Source organism: Oncorhynchus keta, chromosome 14 (genome assembly GCF_023373465.1).
Source record: "Oncorhynchus keta strain PuntledgeMale-10-30-2019 chromosome 14, Oket_V2, whole genome shotgun sequence".
NCBI lineage: Eukaryota > Metazoa > Chordata > Actinopteri > Salmoniformes > Salmonidae > Oncorhynchus > Oncorhynchus keta.
In genome coordinates this window covers 40,552,143-40,565,043 of record NC_068434.1, presented here as the reverse complement: position 1 = coordinate 40,565,043, position 12,901 = coordinate 40,552,143, and the positions used below count along the sequence as shown (strand labels likewise).

The 12,901-nt window shown below is 42.5% G+C and overlaps 1 protein-coding gene across 2 annotated transcripts in view; it reads left to right on the top strand.

Annotated features, from left to right (window-relative positions):
- zmat4a (zinc finger, matrin-type 4a) overlaps positions 1–12,901 on the top strand; it is a 151,579-nt gene that overhangs the window by 60,291 nt on the left and 78,387 nt on the right. For both annotated transcript variants that reach the window (XM_052461771.1, XM_052461770.1), the window contains one exon: positions 4,724–4,813. In XM_052461771.1, the coding sequence (XP_052317731.1) occupies positions 4,724–4,813 (90 nt within the window). The remainder of the gene's footprint in view (positions 1–4,723; positions 4,814–12,901) is intronic.

The following is a 12,901-nucleotide window of genomic DNA, read 5'->3' as shown; positions in this document are numbered from 1 at the left end:
TATTGGTCATACAGTATTTACTACTATCCTATTGGTCATACAGTATATACTGCTTTCCTATTGGCCATACAGTATATACTACTACCCTATAGGTCATACAGCATATACTACTATCCTATTGGTCATACCTTATATACCACTATCCTATATACAATACAGAACTGCCAAGGAGATACAGTACCTCTGCATGGCCTTTGGCATTTTAGACTCCCCATGGAGATATCATCACCAATGCCAACAGTAGTGGAGATGATTCTCCATGAACAGATGTTACTCTCTTATACTGGTGGTTGGTTGCTTCTCACTCATCCTTCACAACTGTACTACTTTCTTCTAGGTTTCCACAGGCTCCTATCCCCAGTTAAGGTTTGTGTCCCAAATGGCACCCCTTTCCCTATGAAGTGCACTACTCGTGGTGTAGTAGTATATACTGTCTACTAGTCGTGCACTAATAGCGGTGCACTAAATAGTAAGTAGGGTACCATTTGGGATACAGACATAATAAACCAACTGACACACTGAGGTCTTTCACGTTCCCCTAGGGGTGTTGGTTTTTTCAGTGCCTTTAGGTCCTCTCTTGCCATTGGGTTGGTTGTATGTAGGCTGTGTTCCAATGCTGTAGTTAGTAGACGTTCACATTGCCAGCAGCACAGTGTGTGTATTGCCTCAGAGCAGAGAAACTCAGATGGATTCAGATGGATGCAACATAGGAGAGTGGCACCTATCTGTGTCATTAATGGTGGGCTTCTGGAGCTGCAGCCCTGAATGTTTTTGTTCCAGCCCCGAACCTTTTGATTCTCAAAGAATTGTGAAATTATAGGCTGTAAAAACATGGCTCTGGTGTGCTTTAGGACCTTGTGGACACCTCGGAATGGGCGGGCAGGCTGTTTGACTCTTTTTTTTTAACCAGGGAAAAACACATTGAGACCAAGGTCTCATTTGCAAATGTGCCCTGGGAACAATACAGAAGATAAAATTATACACAATTTAAAACAAAAAATGTAATAAATAGCATATATTATATACACCATAAATAATCAAACAATACAAACACATTTATCAATATAGAAATACCTAGCCTTTCTCCTAAAGCTGGTTGAGAGAATGCCAAGAGTGTCATCAAGGTAAAGGGTGGCTACTTTGAAGAATCTCAAATATAAAATGTATTTTCATTTGTATGACACTTTTTTGGTTACTATATGCATGATTCCATGTGTGTTATTTCATAGTGTGATGTCTTCACAATTATTCTACAATGTAGGACATATTAAAAATAATGAAAAACCCTTGACTGAGTAGTTTTGTCCAAACTTTTGACTGGTACTGTACATCGCCCCCTTTTCTCTGCCCGTTACATCTAAAAATGTTGTAATTAGCAATGTCAATGTCCTTATCCATGATCGAATCATTTAATCAAGTCTCTGATAAAACAAAAATGTCTGTGTTTGTGTCATGCATCCACATATCGATAAAGTCCATCTTTGACGTCAATACTTCGCACATTTAAATGTAACAAACCCAGCCCTTTATGAGATGTAAAAACAGCAGGGGTGTCCATATTTACCCTAACCAGGTCATTATAAACTTGATCATTTAAGTAAGTCAGGAGATTTCATAGGAATATAAATTAAGTTGTCAAAGCTTGCCCTGATTGGCTTGCGGCTGCATCTTCTCTGTGGCTGTTTAAATACTATTGAAATTAAGACGGGGACAATGCAGATTTTAACATCAGAAACAGTTTGATGTGTGATGGTGGTTGGGATAACCCGGGTAGAGTGCAGGTTCTATACCAGTCAGTCTCTCAGAGCAGCCTTAAAATGGCCTTGCAATGGATAAGCCCCAAGATAGTTTGGGTGAATTCCATCTCCTTTGTAGAATATTTGTTCTTTCCAAAAAATGTCAAAGTTGTCAATAAAGACAACATTGACCGTTTGTTTTCTTCCTGTGAATTTGTCTCTTGGGTGTGAACGGTTTAGGCTATTAGCTATTATGACCCCACAAATGAAAGCTAAGTCTCCCAGGAACATATATGGGACTTCTGCATAGAATGATTGGGGAAATGAATTGAGCTTCTCAATTTAAATCAAATCAAATTGAATTTGTCACATGATTCGAAAAACAACAGGTGTAGACTATACTTATCCCAAGCTTAGCTAAGACTCTCAGGAACAAGTATTCTGTTCTAAGAAAGATGAAAATCAAAATGATTGCCTGATGATTTTCTTTCTGCTTTCCTGAATTTTCCAATGCCTGCATAATGCATTTCAATCACTTGAAAGCAGATTTACATTTGGCATTACCTGATTTTACATATATTTGTGTTATTTCTAAGGCCAGATTCAAAAGCTTCATCATATAATTTTTACAGATTTGTTTCAGATATGCCCATGGCCCTAAAATATCAAATTCAATAGTGTGATGGTCTATGTTATCGATTTTTTAAAATGTGTGAATAGGGCAATACATTTTGTACAGAAAATGCATGTATTCAGTTGAATGCACTCTACTTTGGTATTGTAAAGCTCTGCCACATCTCTCCTTTGAAAGAGAACTAACTACTGGATTATAATTTCAACACCAAACCCCCAACATCATGTGCTATGAGATTGACAATAATCCTAAACATGATATTTTCTTTTACAGAAATGTGTGTGTGTGTGTGTGTGTGTGTGTGTGTGTGTGTGTGTGTGTGTGTGTGTGTGTGTGTGTGTGTGTGTGTGTGTGTGTGTGTGTGTGTGTGCGTGCGTGCGTGCGTGCGTGCGTGCGTGCGTGCGTGTGTGTGTGTGCGCGCAAGTTTTCATTTTCGTCAAAAACAAGTGCCTTTTGTTTTGATGGCCTGCATATGTGCAGTTCGCGCGACACGTCCATTAGACCTGATGCCGTGTTCCTCCGCATGAGTTTAGCTAGCTAACGTCGCAATGACATCGCCTACGAGCGTGATCGGGGATTTCGATTGAAGAAGCCGTTTCTACCTATCTTTAATACTCAACCATCTTTGGTAACATTGCGAGGGTGCTTTGGTAACTGTGGAATTCTTTAAGACGTCTGGCTCATTGGACAGGCCAGAGTCTATGTTTGAAGTTGTTGAGTGTTATGGGGTTTCCTGGCAATACACTATAGATGTACACTATGTGTTCCAGAGTAGAGAGACCCACAGTAGCTGCTGTAATTGAAAAACGGGCAGTGTTTGCTGTGGCAGGTGGGACGGTGCAAGTTACCTGAATGTTCTATTGATATTCGATTGGCTTTTGAATAAAATTGACGCGAGTGGATTATTTGTAACATTCTTAATGTGCAGCTGATGCATTTAGCTGTTGAATGTATTTTTTTATTTAACTATTGCAAGTCAGTTAGGAACAAAATGCTAATTTACAATGACGGGCTACCGGGGAACAGTTGGTTAACTGCCTTGTTCAGGTGCAGAACGACTGATTTTTACCTTACTGGCCCAGCGCTCTAACCACTAGGCTACCTGCCGCCCCTCTGTAGCAAGTCCCCTGGTGTCACCCTCATAATATAAATAAAAAGACTATCCAAGGAATGCTTTGAGAGCACACTTACTGAGAGATTGGATGAGTGAGAGCTCCTGCATGATTGTTTCATTCCCTTATTGTTGTCTGTTTGAGCCGCACTAAACTTCCCTCTGCCACTAATATAATACCAGATCATTTCTTTCTCAGCTAGAGCCCTTTTCACAGTGCAATACGCTCATGGTGCCACAGCCCAGGCAGAAATAAGAAAGGCAGAAAAGACAAATAGATTTCTTGGGATCAATCTCCCCCATCTGAGCTGACAATATGGGTCCGTGACTCAGTCCCGAATGGCACCCTAAATCCCTATATTGCACAACTGTGGACTAGAGCCTTGGGCCCTGGTCGAAAGTATTGCACTACATAGGGAATAGGATGCAATTTGGGATGTTGCCTGTGTCTCTGTGAGGACAACCTGGGAGCCGTCCGTCTGTCTGTCTGTCTGTCTGTCTGTCTGTCTGTCTGTCTGTCTGTCTGTCTGTCTGTCTGTCTGTCTGTCTGTCTGTCTGTCTGTCTGTCTGTCTGTCTGTCGCACTGCATGAGTGCTCGTCCATTGGCACCACGCCTCGTAAATCTATTCCTCTCTTTTCGAGATGAAATGAATGGTTTTGAACACTTCACTGGTGCTCCTCACCCCCATCTTTGACCCCTTCTTTAATTTTTAAGAGCTGGCAGCTCCCTCTTGTCCTAACTCTCTTTTGTCCTCCTTCTATCCCTCCATCCCTACCCCAGCCCAAAAGTAGCTCTGTCTGTCTGTCTGCTTTCCAAGCCGAGGGATAGATGAGTTAGTGATGTGATGAGGGCCTCTTGCACCTTTAATGGAAGCTGAAGTAATTATTAATTTGATCTAGTGTTTGAAAGGGGCTGCGTCCCAAATGGCACCATTTTGTTTTACCAGTCTCGTCAAAATTAGTACACTATGTGCCCTTTGGGACACAGCCCCAGTGTCAGACAAGAAGCAACCGTCTGCAGTATCATTTTTTTCATAATGCGATCTCACCATTCACTTCCCACATGCCCAATATGGCACTCTGGGAGATGTTCAATGGCATAACAATAATTACAAAATGTATCAGAATGTACATGTGCAATTCATTACACAATTTAAACCTTGGGGGGGATAAAGAAAAATATTAAATATTGGTATTTTCATGCTAATATTAGTCTTTTCTCCCCCCCTTTTTTCCTTCTAGAGTCGGAAACATGCCAATAAAGTGCGGCTGTATTACATGCTACATCCCGTGGATGGAGGCTGCCCAGCAAAGAAACTCAGGACAGACAATGTGAGTACAGCAGCCACTACTACTGTACATGATACATCTCACTGTATGTGTTCACACTTCTACAATGGTACCGTAGGATTTTTTTTTGTGTGCAACGTTTTTGAAAATGGCATGGCCCTATAGATACAAACTCATCTTGTCTCATCTCTGGCTGCACTCACTCACAGTCACAGGAGTCGTCAGCTTTTGCTCTTAATGGACCCTCCTGTTATTGATTCCTACCACTATGTGTTGACCCTCTTGCCTCCTGTCAGAATAGTGAATATATAAGTAGCAACACATGTCTGGTTGGCTGAACTGAACCAATGTGGTGGAAGTGAAAAATGAACTGAAAGCCGCAGGTCCACGATGCCAGAGGAAGCAGAGTAGCTTTCCGTCAAGTGAAAAGAGCACATTGAGAGAAAGGGAGGTACATCACCTCTCCCATGTAAATCAGAGTACATGCCATTTTTGACAGTTGCAATTATGTTCTGCTGTCAGCCCCCGGTCAATACGTGTTTGGCGTGTGCTGAAGCTCTTCCTTCTTGCCTGAGAGAAAGTACAGGGGAAATGGGTGGTGGTTGTGTGGGTATATGCTAATCTATGCTTCTATCTATGCTGAATCACTGAGCAAAGAAGAAGAGACCGAGACAAACAGTCGTAAAGCTATTTGCAGGTGGGCATTCTGTTTTGCATTAGGATAAAAACCTGCAGCATTTGTGTTTTATCAGCGTTCTGCACATTCACAGTTACATCCTTCTTTTGCGAGAAAAGGGTTTCTATAATATTATCATATCAATGTGTGTATGCTTGGCTTTTGGAGTTGAGATTGATTGGTGTTGTGGGGAGACAGTGGCAGTGAAAGTAGAACCGTCGCCGTAGAGTCAGATTGGGATTGTGTAGATCAGTGAGGAGCAGAGCCATATTGCGTGTCTCAGTTAGACTGAGTAGATCAGTCAGGAGAGTAGCCTCAGACTCAGAACTCAGCTGTGATTAGTCCCAGCTATCAGTAAAGAAGATCTCCTCCTCTGGATCTGATAAGGACTTGTCTGGGGAGAGAGCTCTATCCCTCCTCTCTCTACATTTGTGTCATTTAGCAGATACTCTTATCCACAGCAATTCACAGCAATGAGTGCATACATTCCCCCTTGGCAATTGAACCCACAACCCTGCCGTTGCATGTGCCATGCTTTACCACGTGAGCCACACGGGACCCTCTCTCACCCCTTCTCTCCCTCCGTCGCTCTGTCTGTCTCAACTCCTCCTCTCTCTTGCGCCCTCTTTCTCTCACCCTGTCTCCCCCCCCCTCTCTCTATCCTCCTCCTCTCACTCTGCCTGCCCTGCTCCTCTCTTATCCCCTCTTACCTCAGAGCTGTTGATTAGTCCTCATCACAGGAAGACACTGTACAGAAGCCAGCCTGCAAACCTGGGTTTAGAGGCTAAATTAGAAACCGCTAGGGGGATTGTTTGATCTGGACATTGTGTTGTTGGTTTCACGTGTCTTCCATGTTCACAGAGAGTGATCACTACCATTCCTTACAGATGCTTTTTGAAACCATTTGTAATTGTATGTCACCGATCCCTCCGAAACTGTCATTACACACACCTGGTCCCTATTCCCATTTTGATCAGTGTGCCCTTTGTTCACCATTGTCCTGTCGATTATTGTTCCAATGTCCGTTGGTCGTGTGAGTACCTGTGCTGTGTTGTTTTGGCTTTCGTGCCACGTGTATTGTGCAGATGGTTATGGGTCTCATCCCGTGTGATAATCACTGTGCGATTGTGTATTTATTTGAGGTACTCCTCGCTCTTTTTTGGGGTCTCAACCCTGTGTTTTGTATACGTGTTTGTTTGGTCTTCATCCCCGTGCCTGTACACGGCACGCTGTAATTTGGGTAAAGAAATGTAAAAACCTATTGCGCATTCATGCGTCTGTCTCCCGACCCTTTACACCAATGCCAACGTGGCATCGTAACTTGATGGCAGACGTTCTATTAGTTATCCCACTTTGACTTTTGAGTCCTATATAGCTACGACACTATACTTTACGATACAATAACTTTATTGACCATTTACATGGAAATTCAGCTAGTTGAGATGCCTTCCTTGATGGTCCAGCTCCAATGCTCAAGGTAAAAACATGTCCTATATTCTGTGAAAAATAGCAATGACGTTGCCCTTGGATTTCTCACATGGCCAGCTCTCATTGATGACTACACGTTCACATAAATATCATAACACCCGAGTTATATTTGAAAATATAACTGCCAGACCAGTAAAATGTATTACTGTATTACCCACTGCAGCGTGCATGCAGTCCTCGATAGGGGGATTAGTAAATATTCATTTCCCTACATGAACAGACAGCAAAAAATAAACAGCTTCCAAAAAATGGCAACTAGGGAATAGGCTGCTGGAGGTAGCTGAGGCAATTATTTATTTTCTCTAAGGCCCTATTTTACCTTTTCATCTGCTTTTAAGATCAAAGCTCCAATACTGTTGTCTATTATGGGTCGCCGTCCTCTAGAGTAAGTGTATTCTCTGTACTCTCTGTGTTAGCAGGGAAAGCTATATCATTGGTCACTTCCCAACAGCGGTTGTTTACTGTTGTGTTCTCATGCTCAGTGTCCATGGTACTGGATACAGTAGTGTCACTGAGCAACACACCAGACCAGAAAAACTGCACTGGTCCACCGATTATAGCTCATTTCATGGGAAGAGAGGTTGCTGGTCAGTGTCATCCAGTTTAGTTCAAGCTTTGGGCTGGGTTTGTAATGTATTGTCTGAAATGCATAATATATGGTTAATCGTATAATCACTTGAACGAAATCAGATCCATGAGGGAGAGATGTGTTTACGTCGATGGGAAGTGCTTTATCAGTGAGTAATGTATTGGGCTGTGTCCCAAATGGATGGCACACTGTTCCCTATTTAGTGCACTACTTTTCACCATAGTCCTATGGCCCCTGGTCAAAAGAAGGGCACCTTGTTGGAAAGAGTAGGTGGGGTGAACGGACCACAGTGGCAACATGCCCTTCTAGTCGCCTCCCCAAACCTACTAATGCCATTCCCATTTTTTAGGCTTTCCATCATCTTCAACCTCGGCTAAATGAGCGGTTTAATAAAATCCATTATCTATGCACTCCCTGAACCAATAAGTGAGCATGACTGCTCACACACCGCATCCTTTCTGAGAAAGTAAATGACAACAATGAAGAACTCTTTTCCAAAAATAATCTTAGCATTCCTTAATTCACTCTCTTCGTGTTTCAATTGCTAAGAAACTGCTCACACCTTTTCCCCCAGGTAGTAACATACTGTATGAAATGTGCATGTATTCCCGTCTCATTTGCTGTCAAAGCTCCTTTGCTTTTCACCCAAATGATCTCTTCTCCACGAAATGAAAGAGCATTCAATTATTTGTCTCATCTGTTTTTGACAGGATTATGATGATATCAGTAGGCTGTGGCGTTATCAGACATTACAAAACTCGCTCTGTCGTGGGATGTTCAAGGCTGAGAGAAACTGATTGAAGCTCCATCTCCGAGACTCATTATCTGTAGTTTGAGTCACAAGCCAATGCCACTCCATATCTGGTTGCTTAGTGACAATGATATAGTGATTGTAAATACTCAGGCTGGGTTCCAAATGGCAACCCATTTCCAATTAGTCAGCGTCATTAGTCTGTTAGTTTGCATTGTCTCCTAAGCAGCAATCCGTTTCACTCAACCTCAACTGGGGTCCTGTCCACAGACACTATGGATAGATCCCGTATGGCACCATATTCCCTAGTGCACTACTTTTTGACAAGACCCCCATGGGCCTGAATAGGGTGCCAATTGGGATGCAAGCCCATAACAGCCTATTTACTACACTGCTCTAACAAGCTGACATGCTCAGTCTGCAGCCAATCCAGTCACAGACAATAAACGGCAGCAAATCACAAGAGAGAAAGAGAAGACTGCCATGGCCATATCCATCTGTTTTGTACTGGATCAGCCTAGCGGCATTGGTTACTAATAGATACATGGCCCCCGAAGGACAGTTAAAATCTCCTCCTTAACTCCTGGTCCTGTAACTCAATGCAGAAGCCATTAAAGAGGATGCAATTAGAGACAGGGGAAGACTTTTGGTCTGATTGAATATCTCCTCAGAGCCTCACTCCTATTTAATTAGTGGTGTTTAAATCAACCCTTCATGGGCCATAGCAGGATATTGTTCCAGGGGAGGAGAGGGATCCGGTTTCAGCGGTGGGAGAGATTGAAGTATCCCAGAGAGCGAGAGAACTCAAAAATAACCTGTGTACAGTAGTATCTCTCTCTCTCTCTCTCTCTCTCTCTCTCTCTCTCTCTCTCTCTCTCTCTCTCTCTCTCTCTCTCCAGTGCGTCTGCTCAGTAACTCTCTGTGGTATTACAGTTTTCAGTCTTCAGCTCCTCTACTACTCCACACAGAACCCATCCCAGGGGCTGATCTCATTATAAGTTGGCAGAAAAGTTCTCCCATTCTGTGCATTTTATCACCTTGCCTTAGGCTATGGTTACCATCATGTTATCCCTCGATGCTCATCATATGCACTCACACTATCCACTGTCATTCTGTATTGACTGTAACAGCAGGTGTGAGTTGTGATGTTTTCAGTATTTTTTTGCCCCCCAAAAAATTGTTTAATATTGTTGGTAGCCTGACCTTTCCAGTACTTTCCAAAAGGACACGTTTCCTTGATTGGGGAAAGTATAATATCTGAAACACAGATTGGATGTGACTGGGCCGTGGCTGTTGCATGGCTTCAAGGTGGCGACATCTAAAAATACACAGCAGAGAGAGAGAGAGGGACAGAGGGACAGAGAGCCCCTGAAGGGTTGGCAGAAAGCGAGGGAGGTAGAGAGAGTGAGCTCCTGGGGGTTGGCAGAGAGGCTGCGTGGTGGTGGTGTCTGGCCAGTCAGTGCGGCCTGTGTCTAGAACTGGCTGAGCTGATCGCAGCTGACAACTGTGGCTGGCTAATCTGACCACACACAGTACGTTCACCGTGGTAACCTGCTCTCGCGGAGGTGGAACGGACAATGAATGTTGCATCAAAATTAATCCCACGACCCACGTCTCTTTGGCAACATGTTCACTATTACCTGTCTCCCATGGGTTGAAAACAATTTATTTTGACGGCTGAACATATCCCCCTACGGCAGAGGTGTCAAACTCATTCTATGGAGGACAGAGTGTCTGCGTGTTTTTGTTTTTTCCTTTCAGTTAAGACCGAGACAACCAGTCAACCAATCGCTAATTAATGATCAAGTACAAGGGAGGAGAGAACCCGCAGACACTCGGCTCTCCATGCTGGAGTTATTGTTATTGATATTGGTTTTGTTTGTGAGAAAAGAATGCTACTTAATCTTATGGATCGGACCCTTTTTTTTTAAATTTCCACCTAAAATGTCATTCCCAAATCTAACTGCCTGTAGCTGAGGATGTGAAGCAAGGATATGCATATTCTTGATACCATTTGAAAAGAAACACTTTGACGTTTGTGGAAATGTGAAATTAATGTAGGAGAATATATAACACATTAGATCTGGTAAAAGATAATACAAACAAAAAAACATGCATTTTCTTTTTCATCTTTGAAATGCAAGAGAAAGGCCCTACATTAATATAGGAGCCGAGGTGTAATTGAGATTTTGTCAACAAGTTGGCAGCAGTGTGTGTGAAAAGTTTCAGAATTACCTCACTGACATTTTGCATCAAGTCTGCCAGGAGTTTGCCCGAATGTGTCGAATTGGTCAATTTTCAAGTACGTAATTGTAGAGAACATACAAGAATTCTATGGTAATATTTTTTTTTAGTTTACACACTCCCAGGAATGTCATACATGATGGATCATTAGCTTCCCTACAGAAAAGACACATCTAGATGGCCTGGCCATTTGTCCATTAAAATAACATCAAATTGATCCGAAGTACAGTCTAGACATTGTTAATGTTGTAAATGACTATTGTAGCTGGAAATGGCTGATTTTTAATGGAATATCTACATAGGCGTACAGAAGCCCATTATCAGCAACCATCACTCCTGTGTTCCAATGGCCTGTTTTGTTAGCTAATCCAAGTTGATCATTTTTAAAGGCTAATTGATCATTAGAAAACGCTTTTGCAATTATGTTAGCTTAGCTGAAAACTGTTGTTCTTATTAAAGAAGCAATAAAACTGGCCTTTAGACTAGTTGAGTGTCTGGACATCAGCATTTGTGGGTTTGATTACAGGCTCAAAATGGCCAGAAACAAAGCACTTTCTTCTGAAACTTGTCAGTCTATTCTTGTTCTGAGAAATTAAGGCTATACAATGCAAGAAATTGCCAAGAAACTGAAGATATCGCACAACGCCGTGTACTACTCCCTTCACTGAACAGCGCAAACTGTCTCTAACCAGAATAGAAAGAGGAGCGGGAGGCCCTGGTGCACAACTGAGCAAGAGGACAAGTATATTAGAGTGTCTAGTTTGAGAAACAGACGCCTCACAAGTCCTCAACTGCAGCTTCATTAAGTAGTACCCGCAAAACACCAGTCTCAATGTCAACAGGTGACTCTGGGATGCTGGTCTGCTAGGCAGAGTTCCTCTGTCCAGTGTTTCTTTGTTCTTTTGCCCATCTTAATATTTTCCTTTTATTGGCCAGCCTGAGATATGTTTTTTCTTTGCAACTCTCTTTTTTATTGAAAATGTATTTAACTAGTAAAGAACACATTCTTAATTACAATGGCGGCCTACACTGGCCAAACACGGACGACGCTGGGCCTATTGTGCGCCACCCTATGGGACTCCCAATCGCAGCTGGTTGTGATACAGCCTGGATTTGAACCAGAGCCTTTAGTGATGCCTCTAACACTGATGCAGTGTCTTAGACCGCTGCCCCATTCAGGAGCCCCAACTGTATATCAAGCCAGTTGGCGTAATAAAAGTGTTTTGTTGTTGTGCACTATCCTCAAGCAATAGCATGGTATTTTTACTGTAATAGCTACTGTAGATTGGATACTGCAGTTAGATTAACAAGCATTTAAGCTTTCTGCCCATATAAGACATGTCTATGTCCCAGGAATGTTGGCTGTTGTATACAGCGTTTTCTAGTCACATTATCGCATATTGAGCAACAACCACCCCGGTTTAGGGACACCGATCTAAATTGGTAGTTGCTCAGTATTAGTTTAATTGGATCATAGCACCATGTTGTTTGTGGACCCCCATTGAGACAACAGTCATTCTGATTTCATGTTGCATTATTACTTTGTACTCCCGCTGCTTGTTCCTGTGTGAAGCTCCCAGTTCGGAGACAGGAGTCATCCTACTACAACCAGATAGGAGGAGACACAGGTTCCACAGGTGTCTGGGGCTCCTCTGCCTGCTGAGAATCCTTGTTGAGGACGCCCAGTAGCAGTCAGCAAGAGAGAGACGGAGAAAGCGACAGAGAGAGAGAGAGGCAGAGATAGAGACTGAGACAGAGCCGGGGAGAGAGAAAGATGGAGACAGGTACAGAGAGAGACAGGGACAGAGACCGAGAGAGAGAGACAGAAAGAAAGAGAGCGAGATAGAGCAATGAGACCGGGGAGCGGGAAAATGCCGAGGGCTGACGTCTACACATGTTGGCTTCTGCTGGTCTGTACAGAGGTTGGCATCTCCAGGGACACCTTTTCATGTTTACTCAAGACAAATCTCAGACTACTTTGCTTCTCATAAACAAACTTTACTGCAATTCATAAATATATTAGCTACATTTATTCAAATGATGAGGGAGGAAAGTTGTATTATATAATTTTGGTCTCCCTGTTTGTAAAATATTAAGCTTAGATTTATTACCATCAACTCAACAAATGCTTTATTTAAATGCTTTTTTTCAGCACCTCTGTGAGCATCAGCCTGTTTTTCATGAACTTGAGTTCTTATTTCCTATTTGTACTTAATTTTCTCTAGGGGCTAGCTGTTAAAGGTGCAATATGCAAAAATCGTTCCTCCATTTCCTGGTTGCTAAAATTAGACCAGTTCGCCTAATTTCAGGTTATGTAACAAAACATGCAATTTATAGTGTAGAGAATATTTGTACCATCTAAACTGTTGTGAAATATATTTT